We start from the raw sequence: 25,458 nt of genomic DNA on the forward strand, positions 1-25,458 counted from the left end.
GGAGAAGCAGGTTCCCACTTGAGTGGAGAACCTATTCCATCCTAGAATCCTAAGATTATGACCTGAGCCAAAGGCAGACACTTAATCAACTGAGCCACCCAGGCACACCCCAGATCATTTTATTTTATTTTTTTTAATTTTTATTTATGATCGTCACACACACAGAGAGAGAGAGAGAGAGGCAGAGACTCAGGCCGAGGGAGAAGCAGGCTCCATGCACTGGGAGCCCAATGTGGGATTCGATCCCGGGTCTCCAGGATCGCGCCCTGGGCCAAAGGCAGGCGCTAAACTACTGCACCACCCAGGGATCCCTTTTTTTTTTTTTTTTTTATGATAGAACCCCAGATCATTTTATTTTATTTTATTTTATTTTATTTTTGGTTTTTTTCCCCAGATCATTTTAAAGACAGAAGTGATATGTGTTGCCATTTCAAATAAAATAATTTTTATTTCTTCCTTTTGATTCAGGACATCAGTCTCTGAGAGTATATTAAAACAGCCTATACAATTTTATTCATAGTATTAGCAAATGTTTTAGCTAAGCAATCTGATGTTGGATAGAAGTGTTGAAAGTAAGATCTCCCAAGAACACTAAGGTGGTTTAACCTAAGGAAGTAAACCAATGTGATATACCACATCACAAAGAGAGCAGCACCTGGGTGGCTCAGTGGTTGAGTGTCTGCCTTTGGCTCAGGTTGTAGTCCCAGGGTCCTGGAATCGAGCCCCCCATCAGGCTCCCCATGAGGAGGCTGATTCTCCCTCTACCTATGTCTCTGCCTCTGTGTGTGTGTCTCGAATGAATGAATGAATGAATGAATGAATAAATTAATAAATAAATAAATAAATAAATAAAACCTTTAAGAAATGACATGAAGAGGAAAAACCTGAACAATTATGTCAACTGATGGAGAAAAAGCTTTGGCAAATCCAACACTAACTCATGATTTATAAAAAATAGAAACACTCAACAAACTAGGGTTCGAAGGGATGTCCTCAATATAGTAAATGGTATTTATGAAAAACCCTCTGCTAATATCATTCTTCACAGTGAAAGACTGAAAGCTTTGCTTTTAAGGGGGGGAACAGAAAAGGATACTCACTTTCACTACTTTTCTTTAATATTGGACTAGAAACTTCAACCAGAGCAATTAGGTAAGAAAAATAAAAGCCATCTCTTTGTAAAAGGAAAAAGTTAAACTATCTCCATGTCTATTCACAGATGACATAATCTTGTTGTCAGAAAATCCTAAGAATGCACACACAAAAACCCAATTAGAGCTAATAAATGAATTTAGAAAAGTTGCAAAATACAGTAAATCAGTTGCATTTTTAAAAAGATTTTATTGATTTATTTGTGAGAGACCCAGAGAGAGAGAGAGACAGGGGCAGAGACATAGGCAGAGGGAGAAGCAGACTCCCCACAAGGAGACTGAGCTGGGACTTGACCCTGGACCCCGGGATCACCCCCTGAGCTGAAGGCAGACGCTTAACCGCTGAGTCACAAAGGCGTCCCTGACATGTTGTTTTTAACTTGCTTTAACTTCAGAGAACAAACTGATAGTTACCAGAGGGGAGGTGGGTGGGGGACGGGTAAAAACAGGTGAAGGGGATTAAGAGTACACTTATCTTGACAAGCACCGAGTAATGTACAGAATTGCTGAATTACTATATTGTAAACTTGAAACTTATATAACACTGTATGTTACTATACTGGAATTAAAATTTTTAAGTAATAAAATAAAATTTTCTGTTCTGAAGAAAGAAAGTGGTCTGTGGCCTAACAGCAGTAACAGAACCTGGAATTTGTTAGAAAGGCAGACTCTCTGGCAGCCCCTGGGGGCTCAGGGGTCTAGCGCCACCTTCAGCCCAGGGCGTGATCCTGCAGTCCAGGGATCAAGTGCAGGGATGGAGTGCCGGGATCAAGTCCCACATTGGACTCCCTGCATGGAGCCTGCTTCTCCCTCTGCCTACGTCTCTGCCTATGTCTCTCTGTCTGTCTGTCTGTCTCTCTCTCTGTCTCTCATGAATAAATAAAATCTTCAATAAAAATTAAAGAATCACAGGGTTAACCAACTGAGCCACCCAGGCACCCTCTGCCATTTTCTTTTTCTTTTTTTTTACAAATTTTTTATTGGTGTTCAATTTGCCCACATATAGAATAACACCCAGTGCTCATCCCATCAAGTGCCCCCCTCAGTGCCCGTCACCCAGTCACCCCCACGCCCGCCCACCTCCCCTTCCACCACCCCTAGTTCGTTTCCCAGAGTTAGGAGTCTCTCATGTTCTGTCTCCCTTTCTGATATTTCCCACTCGTTTTTTCTCCTTTCCCCTTTATTCCCTTTCACTACTTTTTATAGTCCCCAAATGAATGAAACCATATGTTTGTCCTTCTCCGATTCACTCATTTCACTCAGCATAATACTCTCCAGTTCCATCCACGTCGAAGCAAATGGTGGGTGTTTGTCGTTTCTAACGGCTGAGGAATATTCCATCGTATACATAAACCACATCTTCTTTATCCATCATCTTTCGATGGACACCGAGGCTCCTTCCACAGTTTGGCTATTGTGGACATTGCTGCTATAAACATCGGGGTGCAGGTGTCCCGCCGTTTCATTGCATTTGTATCTTTGGGGTAAATCCCCAACACTGCAATTGCTGGGTTGTACGTAGGGCAGATCTATTTTTAACTCTTTGAGGAACCTCCACACAGTTTTCCAGAGTGGCTGTAGCAGTTCACATTCCCACCAACAGTGCAGGAGGGTTCCCCTCTCTCCACATCCTCTCCAACATATGTGGTTTCCTGCCTTGTTAATTTTCCCCATTCTCACCCCTCTGCCATCTTTCAATTGCATATGGGATTAATATTTATCAGAAGCGGGATCCCTGGGTGGAGCAGCGGTTTGGCGCCTGCCTTTGGCCCAGGGCGCGATCCTGGAGACCCGGGATCGAATCCCACGTCAGGCTCCCGGTGCATGGAGCCTGCTTCTCCCTCTGCCTGTGTCTGCCTCTCTCTCTCTCTCTCTCTCTCTGTGTGTGTGACTATCATAAATAAATAAAAAAAAAATTTAAAAAAAATATTTATCAGAAGCATTCAGCCTGGCAATCAAAGCCCTCTACAATGTCATCTCTACCAATTTTCTGAAATTTTCTCTCATTGGGCTCCCTATTCTACACTCCATCCTCATAGGTGTCCTCTCTACAAACACATCCAACACTCTTCAGCTTCCCATGCTTTTTCTCAATCCATTCCCTACATCAGGAAAGTCTTCACTACTCTCTTCCATCCACACTATCCACCTTCAAAGCCCTACCCTTCGTCTGAAGCATAATTCAAACCCGAGCTTTCCAGAGGCATTTTATAGATCTCCCTGCTTCAAAACACTCCACCTCCAACGTCTGCAGCAATATTTATACTTCTATTAACTCATCACGTTCTCTTTCCTTGGATTATATATACATACCCATTTGATCATCTCCCCCAGTTCACCTCGAGCTCCTAAAAGGTGGGAGATGGTGTTTTATTTTTCTTCAATGTCTAGTATGCTACCACATATAATAGGTGCTCGAGGTTTGTTGAAACAAACTGAAAGGAACAGGATCGAGCATGACTTGTACTTATGGAAAGACATGCATAGGAACGATCTCAACTCCCCTCTTTCCCCAGCCAGTTCCTCTCATGGCCCAAGATGTGAGAGTTGCCATGGCTTCCGGGGCAGAGACAGGGAGCAGTGAATTTCAAGGGAGGGTTGCATTACATACCTTGGAGCCTGTCTTGGTTGCCACCTGCTTCCTGCTCTGTTTCCCAGAAAAGAGTATCCAAAGTCTCCATGCAAGGAAACCAAATAATAGTAGAAGGCTGACATACGGTGGAGGCGGGATGGCCAGCCCCCAAATCAGTGCCATTACTCAACCCAATGCTCCTCTCAACCCAATGCTCCTCTCAGCTCCTCTCCCTCAAGGCTGTGTGTGACCCCATATGACGTCACAATGGAAATTTCAAGGTAAACCTGACAGGGCCCAGCCGATGTCCGAGCTCCTGGCCTCTCTCCTCTGAGCCATACCCATCTGCTGCCCTTTTCTGCACCTGCTCACGGGTTCTGTCCTGACAATCAATGCTCAGGGAAGGCCTCCTTTACAATTCTACTAGGATTTGGCTGGACAACTTGTCATAAAGTAGAGAATATGGAGTCAAGATTTCAAAGGCTCCAAGTCGCCTGTCTTGCACTAAAGCATCTTCTCTGGAACCAGGCATTCCATAGAGGTTCAGGTATGGTGTCATATGTTCCCAAATCACAAATTAGAATACAGAATCAAATACATTTAAGAAAGCTGGATATCTTAAGTAAACACTCTCAGAAAAATGTGATACATATAATTTCCTACTCCAAGGCTTAACCCATTTCCTAGTTGCTATAGCACTGAAACAGAGAAGAGATGTCACATAGGTAAATTAAATAATCTCAGAGGATCACTCTACTCCAGAATCCAGGGTCTCGTTTTCTAGAACATTTATTATATCATTACACCCAGAGCTACCTGGATTTTCTATGCTAATTCACTGTAAACAAAATTTACAAGGAATCGACCTATGCTATAATAAAGATAAATAAAACTGGCCAGGGCATTTTTTCTTATACCAATGTTAATGTGGAAAATGAATTCAATTAAATAACTGTTGAATAGCAGGCACTGTTTTTGAAAAAGACAATTATGGTTCTCACTTTATAGAATTTTCAGTCTATTGGTGCAGCCAAAGTAATATTCTCAGAAAGCCCATCAACAAGGAAATGGCTAAATAACATATGGTATGTCCAAATTATGAAATACTTTGCAGTCACTATAAAGATAATTATAAAGAGCCATGCTTGTCAGGCTGAGCTCACATTATGTGGCAATACTACTATATGCCAGCCTGTTGATCTAAGGTTAGGGCCGGAGGTACAGTTTTGGTTCTTAGAATACATTTGCACGGTTTGACAAGGACTTTTTTAAAAAGATTTTATTTTTTTATTTTTTAAAGATTTTATTCATTTATTCATGGAGACACAAGAGAGAGAGAGAGGCAGAGACACAGGCAGAGGGAGAAGCAGGCTCCATGCAGGAAGCTCGACGCGGGACTCGATTCCGGGTCTCCAGGACCACGCCCTGGACCGAAGGCGGCGCTAAACCGCTGAGCCACCCGGGCTCCCCAAAGATTTTATCTATTAACTTATTTATTTGAGAAAGAGAGAAAGAGAGAGATCAAAAGCGGTGGAGGGGGGGAGTGGCAGAGGGAGAGGGAAAAGCAGGCTCCTCACTAAGCAGGGAGCCCAATGCAGGGCTCTATCCCAGGACCCCAGGATCATGACCTGAGCCAAAGGTAGACACTGAAGCACCTGAGCCACCCAGGCACCACACTTTTTCTATGCATATATAAAAATATATATTCTTAGTGTCTTGAATATTTACTCACCATTATGTTTGAGCCATCTATGCTATTTGGTACACCTAAGATTCATTTTTATTATCTCATACACTGCATAACTACTGCATAACTTATTTTCCCATTACGATATTGACGGACATTTGGCGTGTTTTCCATGTCTGGCTATTATAAACAATGCTGTTAAGAACATCTTTGTCCGTGTATCTTGCTGGATATATATTCCTAGTTCTTTCTGGCAGCGGTTCTCAAGCTTTAATATACACCAAAATCACCAGGAGGGTTTGTTAAAACACAGACTGCTGGGCTCTCCCCCTAGTATTGCTGATTGAGTAAGTTTGGAGTGGATCTTAGGAATTTGGCATTTCTAAGGAGTTTCCAGGTGCTGCTGATGCTGTTGGACCAAGGACAGCGCATTAAGAATCCCTGCTCTAGGGCAGCCCCTGTGGCTCCGCGGTTTAGCGCCGCCTACAGCCCAGGGCGTGATCCTTGGAGACCCGGGATCCGTGAATGGCAGTTCTTCCTGCCTCTTTTTCACACCAAAGTGTGGTATTGTCAGGCTGTTTCATTTTAGCCAATCGGATATATGTGGTAACGGTATTCCATTGCTTCACTTAAATTTCTCTGGTTACTAATAATTACTAACTTGTGAACACACTTTCATCAGTTAATTGGGCATTTTGTTTTTAAACATAATACTGTATTCTAGCTGCTAATATTTTGTTTAGGATTTTTGTTACCTATTTTCATGAGTGAGGCCATCCTATAATTTTTCTCTCTTGTTCTGTCTTTGTCAGGCTTTTGGTATGAGGGCTGTGCTAGACTCCTGAGTTGGGGAATGTTGTTTTGTCTTTTTCTGTAATGCCCTGAAAAAGTTTGCATCAGACTGGAACTACTAGATCCTTCAACATTTGCTATAATTTGTCGGCAAAGCCATACAGGCCTGGAGGTTTCTTTGAGTGAAGATTTTTGACTAAAGATTTCATTTCCTTGCAGGTTACAATGCTATTGAGAATGTGTAAATTTTTTGAATCATCTTTGGTGAGTTATATTTTTTAGTGATTTTTCTTTTTTTAGCATTTGTTTATTTATTAAAGACACACAGAGAGAGAGAGAGAGAGAGAGAGAGAGAGGCAGAGACATAGGCAGAGGGAGAAGCAGGCTCCCTGCAAGAAGCCTGATGCAGGACTCCATCCCAGATCCCAGGATCACAACCTGAGCACAAGGCAGAAGCTCAACCACTCACTGATCCACCCAGGCGTCCCTCTAGTAAGCTTTCTATTTAATCTACACTTTCTTTTTTTTTTTTTTTTAATTTTTATTTATTTATGATAGTCACAGAGAGAGAGAGAGAGAGAGAGAGAGAGAGAGAGGCAGAGACACAGGCAGAGGGAGAAGCAGGCTCCATGCACCGGGAGCCCGACGTGGGATTCGATCCCGGGCCTCCAGGATCGCGCCCTGGGCCAAAGGCAGGCGCCAAACCGCTGCGCCACCCAGGGATCCCCTAATCTACACTTTCAAATGTATTGACATAAAGTTATTCAAGCGCAGTTCTGTCTCCTTGGTTTTATGATATTGGTTATTTGTGTCTTCTTGCTAAAGATCTGTCAGTCTTAATTCTTTCAAAGGACCAATTTTCTGTATGTTTGCTTTCTACTTCAATAATTTCTCCCTTTGTCTTTATTATTGCCTTACTTCTACTTTCGTTTTTGCCCCAGTTTTATTGGGACAGTTCTACTTCCTTTGGATTTGTCTTGCTGTTTTATTCCCCTAATTTCTTGAGATAAATGCCTAGATCATTCACTTTTAATCCCTTTTCCCTAACATATGCATTTGAGAGTATGAATTTTCTCCTAAGTACTACTTTAGCTTCATTCCACAAGTTATGATATGTAAAATTTTTATCATTCTCTTTCCACTGTTTTCTAATTTCCGTGATGATTTCTCCTTTAATCCATGGGTTATTTGGTAGTTCATTTTAAGTTTCTAAGCACAGGGGGATTTTCTAGTTATCTAACAAAGTTGCACTGTGGCCAGAATGTAGACTTTAATTTCACTCCCTTGAAATATTCTAAGACTTTATTCCCACTTCATGGTCAGTTAAAAAAATTATTTGCTTAAAAATACAATGTATTCGGCAGGTGTTAAAAATAGTCTCTTCAAGGACACCTCAGTCGGTTAAGCACTGGAATCTTTTGATTTCTGCTCAGGTCAAGATCTCAGGGTCCTGGGATGGAGGCCCACATCGTGCTCCACCCTCAGCAGGGAGTCGGCTTGGGATTCTTTCTCTCTCTCTCCCTCTGCCCTCCCCTTGCACTCTCTCTCTCAAATAAACAAATCTTTAAAAGAAGTCTCTCCAGAGTTTTCCTTTGGTGGCAGGGGTGGGGGGAGCGTCTCTATGACCATTTGGTCAATTCTGTTCATCTCAGTGTTTTCAAGTCTATATTATTCCTTAACTTTTGTCTGCTTTTTTTCCACTAGTTACTAAGACAAGTATGTAAAATCTTTCATAATGATCGTGGGTGTATTTCTCCTTTGAACGCGGAGGAGTTTTGCTTTATGTATTTTTAAGTGTTATTTAAAATCATTATTTATTCCTGGTGAATTAAATCTTGTATCACTATGAAGACCCTCTTTAACAATACTTTTAGCCTTTACTTCTTTTGTCTGATACTAATATTGCTATAGCAATATTCTCTTGACTGATACTTGCATAGTGTATCTTTTCCCTTTCTTTTACTTACAACTTTTCTACATCTTTTTGTTTTAATGTTGGATAAACAAAATCTAAATATATGCAATGTGCAAGAGACCCATCTAAAACAAACAGATTTTATTGGAGCACTGATAGAGTAGGCAGTTAGGTAGACAGAAGCTGGAGGCAAGGATGGTGATAAATGGTTACACATTAGAAGCCTGAAGGGGGCACAGCATCTTGAAGTTGTGGCTTCCAGGACCCCTGGGCTAATAGACCAAGAGCCACAGATGCAGGACAGGCCACTCTCCTCTCCCACCTCTGCTCCAGGGTAACCCCCAGACTCATTATAATGCACTCACGTTGTGTTTTAGCCCTACCCCCAATCCCAAGAGGGAAGGTTGCCCTGACGGTTCTGGGACAAACTTTGTAACGTCAGAAACTAACCTCTCCCAACCTGTGGAAGGAGTCCCTCAAAGGATTGGAAGCCTCCATTAGAGACCACCCCGTACACACACACACACACACACACATAAAAAGAAAAGACTCCTGTAACCTTGGGGCAGTTGCCACTGCTCAGCCGGCCCACTCTCCCACCTTGAGGGTTTACTGTCCTTAACAAACTGCTTCCTACTTTCTTCTGTCTTCGTTTTTTAAATTTAAATTCAAGTTAGTTAATATATCGTGTATTATTCATTTCAGGGTGGAGTTTAGTGATTCATCAGTTGCATACAACACCGAGCACTCATTACATCACGGGCCCATCACCCAGTTACCCACCTCCCTCCCAACTGTCTTTATTAGAGCATGGATCCTCATGGAAATTGTTCATAGGAAACCCAACAACTGAGACCTCCATTCATACAACACAGACTCTCCCACCCTGAACATCATGTATTCCATTTTCAGTTCCACTACATGTTCCATTATATTTAATGTCACCACTAAAGCATGAGATTCAAAATTACCCTTTACTTGGCACTTTCTGTTTCACTCTGTTTTATATTTCTTTTGTTTTTTCTCATTTCTTGCCTTTTTGTTAGATAACTAGGTATTTTTAATGAATTACTCCATTTTTTCCCTTTATTCATTGGAAGATAAACTCTGGTCTTGTTCTTTTAGTGCAAGGATTCACAAATTATGGCCTGTGGGTCAAACCTAACCTGATGCCTGTTTTTGGGTAAATAACAATGTATTCCAGCACAGCCACACTCATTTTGCACATTGTCTATGTCTACTTTGATGCTATGACAGTAGGTAGTTAGAGCAAACACCACAGCGGGTCTGCAATGACTAAAATATTTACTATCTAGCCCTTTACAGATAATTTGCAACCCCATTTTTAGTGGATATCCTTTAATATGCAATGTATATATATATTTTTTTAACATACCAAATTCTTAAAACCTCTTTATGGATGATAAATCAAGTCCCTCAAAATCTTTTTTTAAAGATTTATTTATAATTCATGAGAGACCCAGAGAGAGAGGCAGAGACATAGAGGGAGAAGCAGGCTCCCAACAGGGAGCCTGATGCAGGCCTCGATCCCAGAACCCAAGGATCATGACCTGAGCCCAAGGCAGATGCTCAACCACTGAGTCACCCACCCAGGTGTCCCCCTTGGAATATTTTAATTATATTTTCCCCTTCCCGCATAGGCATTATTGTACTCAGGAATTTTATTTTCTTAAGAAACTCTATTTTGGAATCATTTTAGATTCACAGAAAAGTTGCAAAGATAGCGGTGAGTCCATGTATGCCCTTCACTCAGCTTCACCTAACGTTACCGTAGAACGTTGGTACATTTGTTAAATCTATGTGATAACATTGGTACATTTACTTTTAACTAAATGCCAAACTTCATTCAGATTTCACCAATTTTCCCACTAACATCCTTTTTTTTTTTTTTTTTGTCTTTCCCAATCGAGGAAATCCCTAGGATCCAATCGAGGGTCCATGTTGGATTTAGTTGTCATGCCGCCTTAATCTCCTCTGGTCTATGACAGTTTCTCAGTCTTTCCTTGTTTTCTCTGACCGTGACAGTTTTGAGGAGTACTGGCAGGTTCTTAAATTTAGGTTTCTGTTTCCTGTATGCTTAGCCTGAGGTTCTGTGTTTTGGGGGAAAAAAACCACAGAGGCGACATGCCCCTCTCATTACATCACATCAGGTAGTACATGAGATCAGCTGGGTATTGCTAATCTTCATGACCGGGCTAAGGTTGTGCTTGCCAAGTTTCTCCCGTGTGAAGCTCTCATATTTCTCTTTCTATTCTCAGTGCTTTGGAAGCAAGCCCCTAAGTGGAGCCTACATTGTGGCTGGAAGGAGTGAGAGGTGGAGTGGGGTGTATCTACACAATGTTGTTGTTGTTGTTTTAAAGATTTTCTTTATTCATGAGAGACAGAGAGAGAGAGACAGAGAGAGAGGGGCAGAGACACAGGCAGAGGGAGAAGCAGGCTCCATGCAAGAAGCCCCATGTGGGACTCGATCCTGGGTCTCCAGGACCACTCCCGGAGCTGAAGGCGGCGCTAAACCGCTGAGCCACCTGGGCTGCCCTATCTACACAATATTATTTGGAATTCTTGTATAGAGAAAATTTGTCTCCTCTTATTTGTTCTTTTGTTATAGCAGTACAAACTCATGCATACTTATTTCGTACTTTGTGTTTTAGTCCAATACAACATTATTTCTTTTGTTGCTCAAATTGTTCCAACTTTGGCCTTTGGGAGCTCTCTCGGGTTGGCTCCTTTTTCCTTTCAATATGACCCAATCCTTTCGTTTCTATGGATGCTTCTTTACGTTCTGGCCCTACAAGATGCTCCTGGCTCCCCTTCCTGTCTCTTTCTCCCATGACAGAGCAATGTAGTCACTAGTTTACAGGTAAGCCCCAATCTTCTCTCTTCCAGGAAAGAAATATTTTACACTGCCTAGATTCAGTGCCTCAGATTGACTCACCTATCCAAATTATAGCTGAATTTGGATCAGATATTAGACATTTGCTGTGTTCCATCCCAAGGGGCCACATTGGGGCCCCTTGATCACCGGCCTTACTGTCCCATGTGCCTGGCCCCAGCCTATCTACTATTCAAGACCAACTACGTTATGAAAAGAATAGTTATTTGGAGGAGAGATCCTGGGCTCCAGTTTTTAATATAGTAAGTTTGAAGTATTTGCAATATCCAAATATCTTCCACCCTTACCTCTTACTTGTCTTCAAGCAAATGAGTATAGCAGGAAATTGTTGACTTTGTCTTCCACAATCCAATCTTCTGGGACAAATCCTTCCATCATTTCAGCAGAATTACTGCCTTGTGTTGATAACAGATTACACCTTTCTTACCTCACAAGTTTACGTTCTCCAAAATAATGGTAAATGTTGTCATCCTACCATTTGTCTCTGCATAATTCTAAAAAATCTTTGAATCTCTTTAGCTCTGCCTAGAGGTCAGATTCTACTGACAATGACCTGACTCTCTGATATTGGAACCACAACAGTGTCCGAATATTTCCAAGTTTTCTTTGGATGTTCCCTCACCCTACCTCAACCTCCTTTCTTCCAAAATTTTCCTTGACTCTTGGCCTACCTTATAATATCCCCCCAAATAATTCTGGCAGCTCTCTGTACCTAGCTTGCTGTTCGAATCCACTTCAACTCTCTCTGTCTTGTGTTGGGATTGTTCCTATGTTCTCATGAATTCCTGGGGGTGGGCATCAGACCTTAGCCATCTTATCTCCTCCATATGCCTGACTGTCTCCAGCACCTACTCCACCTAGTTTGTTACACCTGAACATCTTACACAACTGTCCAGCAGTTGAATCAACTGGATAGCATTGCACCATCCAAGTACATGGCAAAAAAACAAACCAAACCAAACCAAACCAAAACAACCTCTGGACTTCTACAGTCCTCCTGCACCCATCCTTGGGGAAATATGACCCTGACCCATATCCATTCCACATGTGGAAATGGGGCTACTGCACATGCTGGCATCATTGACAGGATCAAGGGGGTACTTTTCCCTCTCCAGTACTAGAAAGCTGGGTATCTCTTCTGCCCTGACCCAGCTGTGATGCCAAGAAGAGAGAGGAATTTACCCAAAGAAAACACAAGCAGGAGAGTTCAGGGTAAAAAGAAGCAGAGAGCTTTTGCAGGAAGACCCTTTCCTCACTCTACACATTTTGAGCCGTAGAGTTAGGAAGAGGCGTTTTGGAGGATGAAAAACAAAGGGATGACACTGAGAAGTCAGGGGAGTAGTGGCTGAGGAAAGTGGCATTGCTTAAGGATCTAAGGTCCAATGTAAATGTACAGCAGGAAAAGAGAGCTCAGATAGAGGCTGGAGGCCCACAGGCATTTAGAGAGCACTTACAGCTGCCTTTAAGAAGTGGGTTACTCGGGATCCCTGGGTGGCTCAGTGATTTAGTGGCTGCCTTCCGCCTACGGCAAGATCCTGGAGTCCTGGGATCAAGTCCCACATCAGACTCCCTGCATGGAGTCCGCTTCTGCCTCTCTCTCTGTGTCTCTAATGAATAAAGAAAATTCAAAAAAAAAAAAGTTGCCTACTCTATGCTCATAAAACTAAAATCTGTTTGGCTGCTTGGAGGCCACTCTAGTGCCTGAAGTTTCCAGAGAGCTTCAGAGGTTTTACGTGTGTGTACTTCTCGGGCACAAGGGGGAGCCAACTCTCTATTATCAGAGATTATTATCCTAAGCACCAAACAGCTGGCATGGGTCTGGGATGAGCAAGGTTTGCCTTTGATATATCAAAACAGGTGACAGCTGATGTCTAAAATGGACAGAATGGGGCTTTATTTCTTTTAGATTGTATTTATTTCTTCGAGAGAGAGGAGAGAGAGAGCATGAGCAGGAGTGGGGGAGAGCAGAGGAAGAGGGAGAAACCGACTCCTCGCTGAGCAGGGAGCCTGACCCAGGGAGGAGTAAAGAAACAAACCGGTTGTTGGGACCAACCATGCCACTCATCTTCTCCCACCTCTAATTTATTGATTGTGATCTACTGAGTGAGGAAGGTTAACTTTCCAAAACAAGGCATTTCACTTTATTTCTGAAGTCAGAACATGCCAGTAACAGTGGAGACTGCTAAGAACTTCCCCAAGCTAGAGAGGCTCTTTCTCCCCATCCTGGGCTGTGGGTGGCACGGGGACTGGGCCTCTCCTCCCACCACACGTGCTGCTAGGCCAACGTGCCTCCAGGGCTTCACCGCCCAGAAACACCAGTTCACACCAGTTCACAGCAGGGCAGGCTCTAGTGATTCCAAGGGGTCCACGCTGCGCTTGCGCCCTGGCCCGGTGAGGGCGCTCCTGACAGCCTCACAGACAGACGGAGCCGCAGCCAGGTGCACCTGCGCCTCAGGGATGGAACACAGGAACAGGAGGCTCAGCAGGGCTATGGGGATCACCTGTGGGGAAGAGGCCGGGACACCTGAAGCACGAGAGAGTGAGGCCATGGGGAAGGAACCCTGGATGAACCAGAGTGTAGCGTGTGGGAATCAGAAGCCATTAGGTTGGACGCTAGGATAGAAGAGAGTTACCAACACCAGAAATTGTAGTGAGGTGGGTTAGGAATAGAGAGAAGCCTTCACCGGGACCCGAAAACTCCTATTCATCTTTAAGACCCAGTTCGAAGGTTCCCTTCCCCCTTTCCTGACTCCCTTCCTAAACAGAACTGAAGGCTCCATTTCTGCACACCTCTGACACCATTCCCACATGTCTGTGCCTCCTGTCACAATCACGTCTCCCTCAGGAACAGGGAGCTTCTTGGCAGAATGTCACTGAGCCTTGTAAACCCAGTACCCAGCAGAATTTCTCCTACACGCAAAGGACTCGCTAAATGTTTGCTGAATGACAAGCTGCCGGCAGGATACCTGTTCCTTCTCGTGTGCAGTCTGGATGTGGACGGAGATCGGAGAAGCCCGAATATCATCCGACAATGGCTGGGGGAAGTGGATCACCTGGAGGAGGGTCTCGATGCACCGAGCCTTGGGCTGTCCAGAGAACCGCTGTGGAAGAAGTGGGAAGGTCAGTGCTGGGCTAGGAAGCCAGGGGGAGTGGAGAATGGAGTCGAGGAGGAGAAAGAAGTGGGAGATGGGATAGGTGCATGGGATCCTGAGGACTGGCCATGGAGACTCTGTAGAGAATTGGTCCCTATAGGTGATCCCAAATTCACAGTCCTCAGGTGTGAAGAAAAAGGGTTAGTGGTGGGTTTTGATTGGCTAGGTTAAACTGAAGGATTTTTTAAAGATTTTATGTATTTATTTATTCATGAGAGATACAGAGAGAAAAGCGGAGACATAGGCAGAGGGAGAAGCAGGCTCCATGCAGGAAGCCTGATGTGGGACTCGACCCTGGGACCCTGGGATCACGCCCTGAGCCAAAGGCAGATGCTCAACCACTGAGCCACCCAAGCGACCCAAACTGGAGGATTAATAGCAAATTGGTCATACTTTCAGCCAAATTGCCAGCAGCCCCTCCTGGTTTCTTCCTTAACCCCATCCATCTTTTACACCTCTGCCAAGACTGCTCACCTGCCACAGCTGATCCTATTTTGTCACCACCCTTCCCCTCTGCTAGCTCAGCACTGCCCAACAGAAATATTATGTGAGCCACATATGTAATTTAAGATTTTCTAAGTGCTGCATTAAAAAAGAAACAGGTGAGGGGTGCCTAGGTGGCTCAGTTGGTTGGGCATCTGCATCCAGCTCATGTCCTGGGATCCAGTCCTGCATCAGGCTCACCACTCAGTGGGGAGTCTGCCTCTCCCTCTCCATCTGCCTCTACCTCTTCCGCCAACTCATGCTCTCTCTTCTCTCTCAAATAAATAACAAAATCTTTAAAAAGAGAGAGAGAGAGAGAGACGGAGACAGAGAGAGAGAGAGAGAAAGAGGGGGAATTAAAAAGAAACAGAGGGCAGCCCTGGTGGCTTCTGTTTTGCACTAGTACATTTGGACTGGACGTTCCTTGAAATTCTACTGGACTTTGGCAAGGATCATACAGCTAGATATTTCATTGTTCTTTTTTCAATGTAGGTTTTGTCTCTCCTCCACTAGATAAGCCACTCTGGAATGGCAAAGACTGGATCATACCTATCTCTGATTTCCCCTAAACACACCAACCCCAGGAACTAAAAAAACATAAAGCACTTTTCTTTTCCTGCTTGGTTGGTTCTACTCATTTGAGAAGGTTGTTTTAGGGATGCGGTGGGTGTTCACTAAATGCTCATTGATTGACTGATTCCCTTTATGTAGAGTTCTGAGACTTAGCAAATAAAAATACAGCAAAATAGGAATTTCAAATGAATAATGAAAAATATAGCATTAGTATGCCTCAACTATTGCGCCGGCATTACTTATACTTAAAAAAAAAATCCTTTATTTATCTGAAATTCAAATTGAACTGGTGTCTTGCATTTTTACTTGCTAAACCTTGCAACCCTCCTTTCCTGACCATCTGTGGTGCTCTCTGCTCAGCAGCCATTCCTCGTCCTCCTAGTACCAGCACCTTGATCTTCCTCTGGGGAACTATGGCTCTGCCGTTCTGGGCCATGCTGTTTGACTGAGGCTCCCTTCCCACCCTATTCCTCCAGTGCCATCCCATGGGGAGAGCACATGAGCCAGGCCTGGGTAGAGAGCTGCTTTCCCCTGGAGAATAGTGACTGGCTCAGGAATGGCATGTGACCCAAGACAAGCCAGCAAGAGCCCTTCCTGCCAAGCATTTGTGGGAATCACAGGGACAGATAAACTCTCCTTCCACTTGGGTTGCTACCTTGGTGGGATGCTAGGCTGGCACTGCTGGCGGCCAGTTATGCCACCTACTGGAGAAAACCTGCCTGAGAATGAGAGGGACACAGAGGAAAGTAAAGGGCTGACATTCTGGAGCACATTGCTTTGAGTATCTGGATCTAGCTCCCCTGAGACTTCAGTTACATGGGCCGGTCATTTGCCTTGTTTAGCTTAAACCAGTATGAATTAGAGTTCTGTTGCATCCTTATAACTGAAATAATCTTGTCTGATAGTTATAATCTCAGACATTTACCCATGGATGCACATACACTCCCTAGAGTGGAAGATGAGCCTGATAGGAGGAAGTGGAGGTGCAGGAGAAAAGTCAGCCCTTAGCCCCACGTGTCCCCTTATCTCTGTGGCAGTCTAGGCATGAGACCAGGCCCAACACAGCCCCACACAGCCCTGACCCATCATGGCCTACCTGCAGCATGGCCAGCGCCCGCCAGAAGAGCTTAGAGTTGCGGATGCGGAGGTCCAACATGTGGTTTTGGAGGATCTTCCCAAGAAGCACATGGGCCCCTGTGCTCACAGTATTCAGAATCCACTTGGTGCTTAGCTCATGCTGGAACTTCTAAATAGGGCACACATACGGGGATAATAGAAATTAGAGGAGGGTAGAGCAACAGGGTGAGTAGGGCCCTATTGTCACGTGGGAATCCAGGGATCAAAAAAGAGAGACCCAAATACAGACGTAATTTGTTTCAGCAGCCCAGAGTTTAGATGTTAGGATAGTAGCTGTAAGCCAAGACAGTCCCAGGCAAGCCTGGTGGTGTCACATATTTGTGGTTTTGATCCCTAGGTACACAGATATCTTCTCTGAGATCTTCCACAGAAGGGTTTTGCACATATCAGAACTTTCCTTCTGCTCTCCAGGTACCTGATAGGAGGAGTGAAAGTCCTGGGATTCGTTCCATGAAACCAAAGGCCCCTCGGGAGCAAAAATAGTGCTCCAGAGCCCCAATCTTTTTGATAATGGCTGATACATGGTTACTGATCAATACATGTTTGTTGAGAATTAATTCAATTTAACAATTATAACAACCTAATGAAATAGGATTTTCTATCCCCATTTTTACATATGTGGAAATTAGAGGTTAGAAATAAAGTAGCTTGAGGGCCTGGGTGGCTCATCAGTTAAGCATCTGACTCTTGATTTTGGCTTAGGTCATGATCTCAAGGTCGTGGGATCAAGCCCTGTGCTGGGCTCCACATTCAGTGGGGAGTCTGCTGGACATTCCTTTTTCCTCTGCCCCTCCAACTGCTGGTTCTCACTCTTTCTCTCTCCCTCTCTCAAATAAATAAACAAATCTTAAAAAAAAAATAGTAAAGTAACTTAAATAAGTTTATATGATAGTGAGACGCAGAATCAGGACCTAATTTCAGGTCTTCTGATTGGTAATGAGTGCGTTTCCTACTTGGCCACAATCATCTCCTGGGTGAATAAGATAATGTACATGAAAGCACACTGAAAACTAAAACGCTGCACAAACACATAGTACTGTGAGTATAAACGCCACCTGTCCTTAGCCCTCATCTCTTGCTCTTATAACATCTATTACTGCGCTTTGCATCTATTACTGTAACAGGAGACCAGACAAGGAATTGAGAGGATTAATTACTGGGTCCTGGCCAGGCAAGGGAACAGGCTACCACTACTTCTACCTCCTTCTGGCATTCTACAAATAGCAGGTAACACACACCCCCTTGCAGAGGGTATATTGAAAATACTTAACAAGGGATTGACAAGGACATGAGTACTGTATAAGTACATTTGCAATGATGGGGATGGAGCTAGAGACTATTATTCTAAGTGAAGTAAATCAATCAGAGAAAGATAAATACCATATGATTTCACTCATGTGGAATTTAAGAAACAAAACAAACAAGCAAAGGGGAAAAAAGAGAGAAGAGAGACAAATCAAGAAACAGACTCTTAACTATAGAGAACAAACTGATGGTCACCAGAGGGGAGGTAGGTGGGGGATGGGTTAAACAGGTGATGGGGATGAAGGAGTGCACTTGCTGTGATGAACAGAGGGTGTTGTCTGGAAGTGCTGAATCACTATATTGTACACCTGAAACTAATATCACACTATGTTAACTGACAGGAATTTATTTTTTTATTTTATTTTATTTTATTTTTTAGATTTTATTTATTTTTTCATGAAAGACATAGAGAGAGAGGCAGAGACACAGGCAGAGGGAGAAGCAGGCTCCATGCAGGAAGCCTGATGCGGGCCTCGATTCCAGGAGTCCAGGATCATGACCTGAGCCGAAGGCCAATGCTCAACCGCTGAGCCACCCAGGTGTCCCTATTAACAGGATTTAAATAAAAACAGAAAAAAAAAAAAGATATTGTGGCTCATTTGGCCAAAAGAGAGAAAGAGAAAGAGCACAGAAATCTGACCAATCTAAATGAAGCTAGCTAGTAGGCAGTACACAGACTGCCCAGTGGGAAAGAGAGCAATCAATTCTGGGTTATCATTTATGTCACTAACCATTACATAACCATTTAGGCCACTAACTATCATTAACCAAAATATTTTAAAAAGGGACACCTGGGTGGCTCAGCACTTGAGCATCTGCCTTTGCCTCAGGGCATGATCCCTGGGTCCAGGATCAAGTCCTGCATTGGGCTCCCTGCGTGGAGCCTGCTTCTCCCTCTGCCTGTGTCTCTGCTTCTTTCTCTGTGTCTCTCATGAATAAATAAATAAAATCTTTAAAAAATATATTTTAAAGTGTACATAATCTGAATCCAGACACATTCATTTTAAAGTTCATATGGAAAAAAGACAGCAACTTTACCTAGAAAAATCCTCTAAAAAAAAAAAAGTAATGAGAAAAGCATTAACCTTTCAGATATTAAGCCTACAATTAAGCTTCTATATTTAAACTGTATGGCACCATCACATCAATAGACAGACTGGTAGAACAGAACAGAAAATCCAGAAATAAACCAGTGCACATGGGAACTAAGTATCTGATAAAGGATATGTCTCAAATCACTCAGGAAGATGAACTTAAAAAATATATTGAGACAATCAGATAGTCACTTAGAAAAAATATATAATTGGGTTCATACTTTAATCCATACACAATGAACTAATGAACTTTCTCTCTTCTTGATTTCTGATTGCTTCCCCCACCCCACCCCCTTTTTTTCTCCTTTCTTTCTTTTTCTTTCTCTTTTTCTTCTCTTTTTCCCCTTTTTTCCCTCTTTCTCTTTTTTCTTTTTCTCTTTTCTTTCCTTCTCTCTCTTTTTCTCCTTTTCCCAATACAACTTGTTTTTGGCCACTCTGCACTGAGCAAAATGACTAGAAGGAAAACCTCACCTCAAAAAAAAGAATCAGAAACAGCCCTCTCTCCCACAGAGTTACAAAATCTGGATTACAATTCAATGTCAGAAAGCCAATTCAGAAGCACTATTATACAGCTACTGGTGGCTCTAGAAAAAACCATAAAGGACTCAAGAGACTTCATGACTGCAGAATTTAGATCCAATCAGGCAGAAATTAAAAATCAATTAAATGAGATGCAATCCAAGCTAGAAGTCCTAACGACAAGGCTTAACAAGGTGGAAGAACGAGTGAGTGACATAGAAGACAAGTTGATGGCAAAGAGGGAAACTGAGGAAAAAAGAGACAGGCAATTAAAAGACCATGAGGATAGATTAAGGGAAATAAATGACAGCCTGAGGAAGAAAAACCTACGTTTAATTGGGGTTCCCGAGGGCGCCGAAAGGGACAGAGGGCCAGAATATGTATTTGAACAAATCCTAGCTGAAAACTTTCCTAATCTGGGAAGGGAAACAGGCATTCAGATCCAGGAAATAGAGAGATCCCCCCCTAAAATCAACAAAAACCGTTCAACACCTCGACATTTAATAGTGAAGCTTGCAAATTCCAAAGATAAGGAGAAGATCCTTAAAGCAGCAAGAGAAAAAAAGTCCCTGACTTTTATGGGGAGGAGTATTAGGGTAACATCAGACCTCTCCACAGAGACCTGGCAGGCCAGAAAGGGCTGGCAAGATATATTCAGGGTCCTAAAGGAGAAGAACATGCAACCAAGAATGCTTTATCCAGCAAGGCTCTCATTCAAAATGGAAGGAGAGATAAAGAGCTTCCAAGACAGGCAGGAACTGAAAGAATATGTAACCTCCAAACCAGCTCTGCAAGAAATTTTAAGGGGCACTCTTAAAATTCCCCTTTAAGAAGAAGTTCAGTGGAACAATCCACAAAAACTAGGACTGAATAGATATGATGACACTAAACTCATATCTGTCAATAGTAACTCTGAATGTGAATGGGCTTAACGACCCCATCAAAAGGCGCAGGGTTTCAGACTGGATAGAAAAGCAGGACCCATCTATTTTCTGTCTACAAGAGACTCATTTTAGACAGAAGGACACCTACAACCTGAAAATAAAAGGTTGGAGAACCATTTACCATTCAAATGGTCCTCAAAAGAAAGCAGGGGTAGCCATCCTTATATCAGATAAATTAAAATTTACCCCGAAGACTATAGTGAGAGATGAAGAGGGACACTATCTCATACTCAAAGGATCTATCCAACAAGAGGACTTAACAATCCTCAATATATATGCCCCGAATGTGGGAGCTGCCAAATATTTAAACCAATTAATAACCAAACTGAAGAAATACTTTGATAATAATACACTTATAGGGGATCCCTGGGTGGCGCAGCGGTTCGGCGCCTGCCTTTGGCCCAGGGCGCGATCCTGGAGACCCGGGATCGAATCCCACATTGGGCTCCCGGTGCATGGAGCCTGCTTCTCCCTCTGCCTATGTCTCTGCCTCTCTCTCTCTCTCTGTGACTATCATAAATAAATAATAATAATAAATTTTAAAAAAATAATAATACACTTATACTTGGTGACTTCAATCTAGCTCTTTCTATACTAGATAGGCCTTCTAAGCACAACATATCCAAAGAAACGAGAGCTTTAAATGATACACTGGACCAGATGGATTTCACAGATATCTACAGAACTTTACATCCAAACTCAACCGAATACACATTCTTCTCAAATGCACATGGAACTTTCTCCAGAATAGACCACATACTGGGTCACAAATCGGGTCTGAACCGATACCAAAAGATCGGGATAGTCCCCTGTATATTCTCAGACCATAATGCCTTGAAATTAGAACTTAATCACAACAAGAAGTTCGGAAGGACCACAAACACGTGGAGGTTAAGGACCATCCTGCTAAAAGATGAAAAGGTCAACCAGGAAATTAAGGAAGTATTAAAAAGATTCATGGAAACTAATGAGAATGAAGATACAACCGTTCAAAATCTTTGGGATGCAGCAAAAGCAGTCCTGAGGGGGAAATACATCGCAATACAAGCATCCATTCAAAAACTGGAAAGAACTCAAATTCAAAAGCTCACCTTACACATAAAGGAACTAGAGAAAAAGCAACAAATGGACCCCACCCCCAGCAGAAGAAGACAGCTAATTAAAATTCGAGCAGAACTAAATGAAATCGAGACCAAAAGAACTGTGGAACAGATCAACAGAACCAGGAGTTGGTTCTTTGAAAGAATTAATAAGATAGATAAACCATTAGCCAACCTTATTAAAAAGAAGAGAGAGAAGACTCAAATTAATAAAATCATGACTGAGAAAGGAGAGATCACTACCAACACCAAGGAAATACAAACGATTTTAAAAACATATTATGAACAGCTGTATGCCAATAAATTAGGAAATCTAGAAGAAATGGACGCATTCCTAGAAAGCCACAAACTACCAAAACTGGAGCAGGAAGAAGTAGAAAACCTGAACAGGCCAATAACCAGGGAGGAAATTGAAGCAGTCATCAAAAACCTCCCAAGACACAAGAGTCCAGGGCCAGATGGCTTCCCAGGGGAATTCTATCAAACGTTTAAAGAAGAAATCATACCTATTCTACTAAAGCTGTTTGGAAAGATAGAAAGAGATGGAGTACTTCCAAATTCGTTCTATGAGGCCAGCATCACCTTAATTCCGAAACCAAAGATCCCACCAAAAAGGAGAATTACAGACCAATATCCCTGATGAACATGGATGCAAAAATTCTCAACAAGATACTAGCCAATAGGATCCAACAACACATTAAGAAAATTATTCACCATGACCAAGTAGGATTTATCCCTGGGACACAAGGCTGGTTCAACAGTCGTAAAACCATCAATGTGATTCATCATATCAGCAAGAGAAAAACCAAGAACCATATGATACTCTCATTAGATGCAGAGAAAGCATTTGACAAAATACAGCATCCATTCCTGATCAAAACCCTTCAGAGTGTTGGGATAGAGGGAACTTTCCTCGACATCTTAAAAGCCATTTATGAAAAGCCCACAGCAAATATCATTCTCAATGGGGAAGCACTGGGAGCCTTTCCCCTAAGATCAGGAACAAGACAGGGATGTCCACTCTCACCACTGCTGTTCAACATAGTTCTGGAAGTCCTCGCCTCAGCAATCAGACAACAAAAAGACATTAAAGGCATTCAAATTGGCAAAGAAGAAGTCAAACTCTCCCTCTTCGCTGATGACATGATACTCTACATAGAAAACCCAAAAGCTTCCACCACAAGATTGCTAGAACTCATACAGCAATTTGGTAGCGTGGCAGGATACAAAATCAATGCCCAGAAATCAATGGCATTTCTATACACTAACAATGAGACTGAAGAAAGAGAAATTAAGGAGTCAATCCCATTTACAATTGCACCCAAAAGCATAAGATACCTAGGAATAAACCTAACCAAAGAGGTAAAAGATCTATACCCTAAAAACTATAGAACACTTCTGAAAGAAATTGAGGAAGACACAAAGAGATGGAAAAATATTCCATGCTCATGGATTGGCAGAATTAATATTGTAAAAATGTCAATGTTACCCAGGGCAATTTACACGTTTAATGCAATCCCTATCAAAACACCATGGACTTTCTTCAGAGAGTTAGAACAAATTATTTTAAGATTTGTGTGGAATCAGAAAAGACCCCGAATAGCCAGGGGAATTTTAAAAAAGAAAACCATAGCTGGGGGCATCACAATGCCAGATTTCAGGTTGTACTACAAAGCTATGGTCATCAAGACAGTGTGGTACTGGCACAAAAACAGACACATAGATCAATGGAACAGAATAGAGAATCCAGAAGTGGACCCTCAACTTTATGGTTAACTAATATTCGATAAAGGAGGAAAGACTATCCATTGGAAGAAAGACAGTCTCTTCAATAAATGGTGTTGGGAAAATTGGACATCCACATGCAGAAGAATGAAACTGGACCACTCTCTTTCACCATACACAAAGATAAACTCAAAATGGATGAGAGATCTAAATGTGAGACAAGAGTCCATCAAAATCATAGAAGAGAACACAGGCAACACCCTTTTTGAACTTGGCCACAGTAACTTCTTGCAAGATACATCCACAAAGGCAAAAGAAACAAAAGCAAAAATGAACTATTGGGACTTCATCAAGATAAGAAGCTTTTGCACAGCAAAGGATACAGTCAACAAAACTAAAAGACAACCTACAGAATGGGAGAAGATATTTGCAAATGACATATCAGATAAAGGGCTAGTTTCCAAAATCTATAAAGAACTTATTAAACTCAACACCAAAGAAACAAACAATCCAATCATGAAATGGGCAAAAGACATGAAGAGAAATCTCACAGAGGAAGACATGGACATGGCCAACATGCACATGAGAAAATGCTCTGCATCACTTGCCATCAGGGAAATACAAATCAAAACCACAATGAGATACCACCTCACACCAGTGAGAATGGGGAAAATTAACAAGGCAGGAAACAACAAATGTTGGAGAGGATGTGGAGAAAAGGGAACCCTCTTGCACTGTTGGTGGGAATGTGAACTGGTGCAGCCACTCTGGAAAACTGTGTGGAGGTTCCTCAAAGAGTTAAAAATAGACCTGCCCTACGACCCAGCAATTGCACTGTTGGGGATTTACCCCAAAGATTCAGATGCAATGAAACGTCGGGACACCTGTACCCCAATGTTTCTAGCAGCAATGGCCACAATAGCCAAACTGTGGAAGGAGCCTCGGTGTCCATCGAAAGATGAATGGATAAATAAGATGTGGTTTATGTATACAATGGAATATTACTCAGCAATTAGAAATGACAAATACCCACCATTTGCTTCAACGTGGATGGAACTGGAGGGTATTATGCTGAGTGAAATAAGTCAATCAGAGAAGGACAAACAGTGTATGTTCTCATTCATTTGGGGAATATGAATAATAGTGAAAGGGAATATAAAGGAAGGGAAAAGAAATGTTGGGAAATATCAGGAAGGGAGACAGAACATAAAGACTCCTAGCTCTGGGAAACGAACTAGGGGTGGTGGAAGGGGAGGAGGGCGGGTGTTGGAGGGGAATGGGTGACGGGCACTGAGGCGGACACTTGACGGGATGAGCACTGGGTGTTTTTCTGTATGTTGGTAAATTGAACACCAATAAAAATTAATTAAAAAAAATAAAATCAATAATGACAGGAATGGATTAAAACACATTTAATAACAAAAAATTCATGAGTCCATAGTGAGTCTAAACAAATGTAGATGGGGTAGGGAAAGAAGGAAGAGATTTTCTTTACAGAAGAATACAAACTAATAAATGTGGACAGAAGGATAAAAATAGAAAATCACCATTTAAAAACCACTGTAGTAATAAATTGATTCAACCAAGAATCATCCATTGATGCTAAAACCATTGGGTGAAAGATCGCTAAGGAATAGGATGCAAAGAAATCTGATACTACTGGGATACCAGAGTGGCTCAGTTAAGCATCTTGGGCTCCTGGGATCAAGCCCCAAGTCTGGCTCTGTGCTCAACTGGGATTCTACTTCTTCCTCTCCTTCTGCCCCTCCCCACCACTCATGTTCTCTCTCTCTCTCTCTCTCTCTCTCTCTCTCTCTCACACACACACACACACACACAACTAAAATCTTTTTAAAAAGAAAGAAATCTGACTACCTTGAGTAAGTGATCAAACAGAACATCACCAATAAAGGGATGAACTTTATTCATCTCCTAATGTGATGTACTGACAAAGGTACAACCTCATCTATGCATACTCCTGCCAAAAAACTTCACCTGAATATAATGAAGAAACAGGAAAATCCAAGGTGAAGCAGATTCTGGAAAACGATTGGTCCAGACTCCTCTACTATCAATGTCAATGTCATAAAAGACACAAAAAACAGCTAAAGAATTCATTTAAATTAAAGGAAACTAAAGAAACCTGATAACTAAGTACAACACATTATCTCTGATTGGATCCCGGACCTGGAAATGGAAACAAAAATAATACAAGGACAATTGGGGAAATTGGAATATGGTTTGCATACTAGGTAATCATATTCACTATCATTTTCCTGAGTGTGTTAGTTATATTGTGGTTATGTAGGCAAATGTCCTTGCTCTTAGGGGACACAGTAATTTGTGACAAGTGTCATTGTATCTCCAAGCATCTTTCAAATAATTCAGAGGAAAA

General features: G+C 42.4%; 1 protein-coding gene across 6 annotated transcripts in view; it reads right to left on the minus strand.

Annotated features, from left to right (window-relative positions):
* Nucleotides 1-13,144: 13,144 nt before the first annotated feature.
* Nucleotides 13,145-25,458, minus strand: part of GCKR (glucokinase regulator) — a 32,535-nt gene continuing 20,221 nt past the window's right edge. For all 6 annotated transcript variants that reach the window (XM_072767424.1, XM_072767423.1, XM_072767425.1 and 3 more), the window contains 3 exons: nucleotides 16,336-16,485; nucleotides 13,998-14,132; nucleotides 13,145-13,532 (listed from right to left, as the gene is read on the minus strand). In XM_072767424.1, coding sequence (XP_072623525.1) covers nucleotides 13,362-13,532; nucleotides 13,998-14,132; nucleotides 16,336-16,485 — 456 coding nt within the window. In that variant the 3' untranslated portion in view covers nucleotides 13,145-13,361. The remainder of the gene's footprint in view (nucleotides 13,533-13,997; nucleotides 14,133-16,335; nucleotides 16,486-25,458) is intronic.

This window comes from Vulpes vulpes, chromosome 8 (genome assembly GCF_048418805.1).
Source record: "Vulpes vulpes isolate BD-2025 chromosome 8, VulVul3, whole genome shotgun sequence".
Taxonomy (NCBI): domain Eukaryota; kingdom Metazoa; phylum Chordata; class Mammalia; order Carnivora; family Canidae; genus Vulpes; species Vulpes vulpes.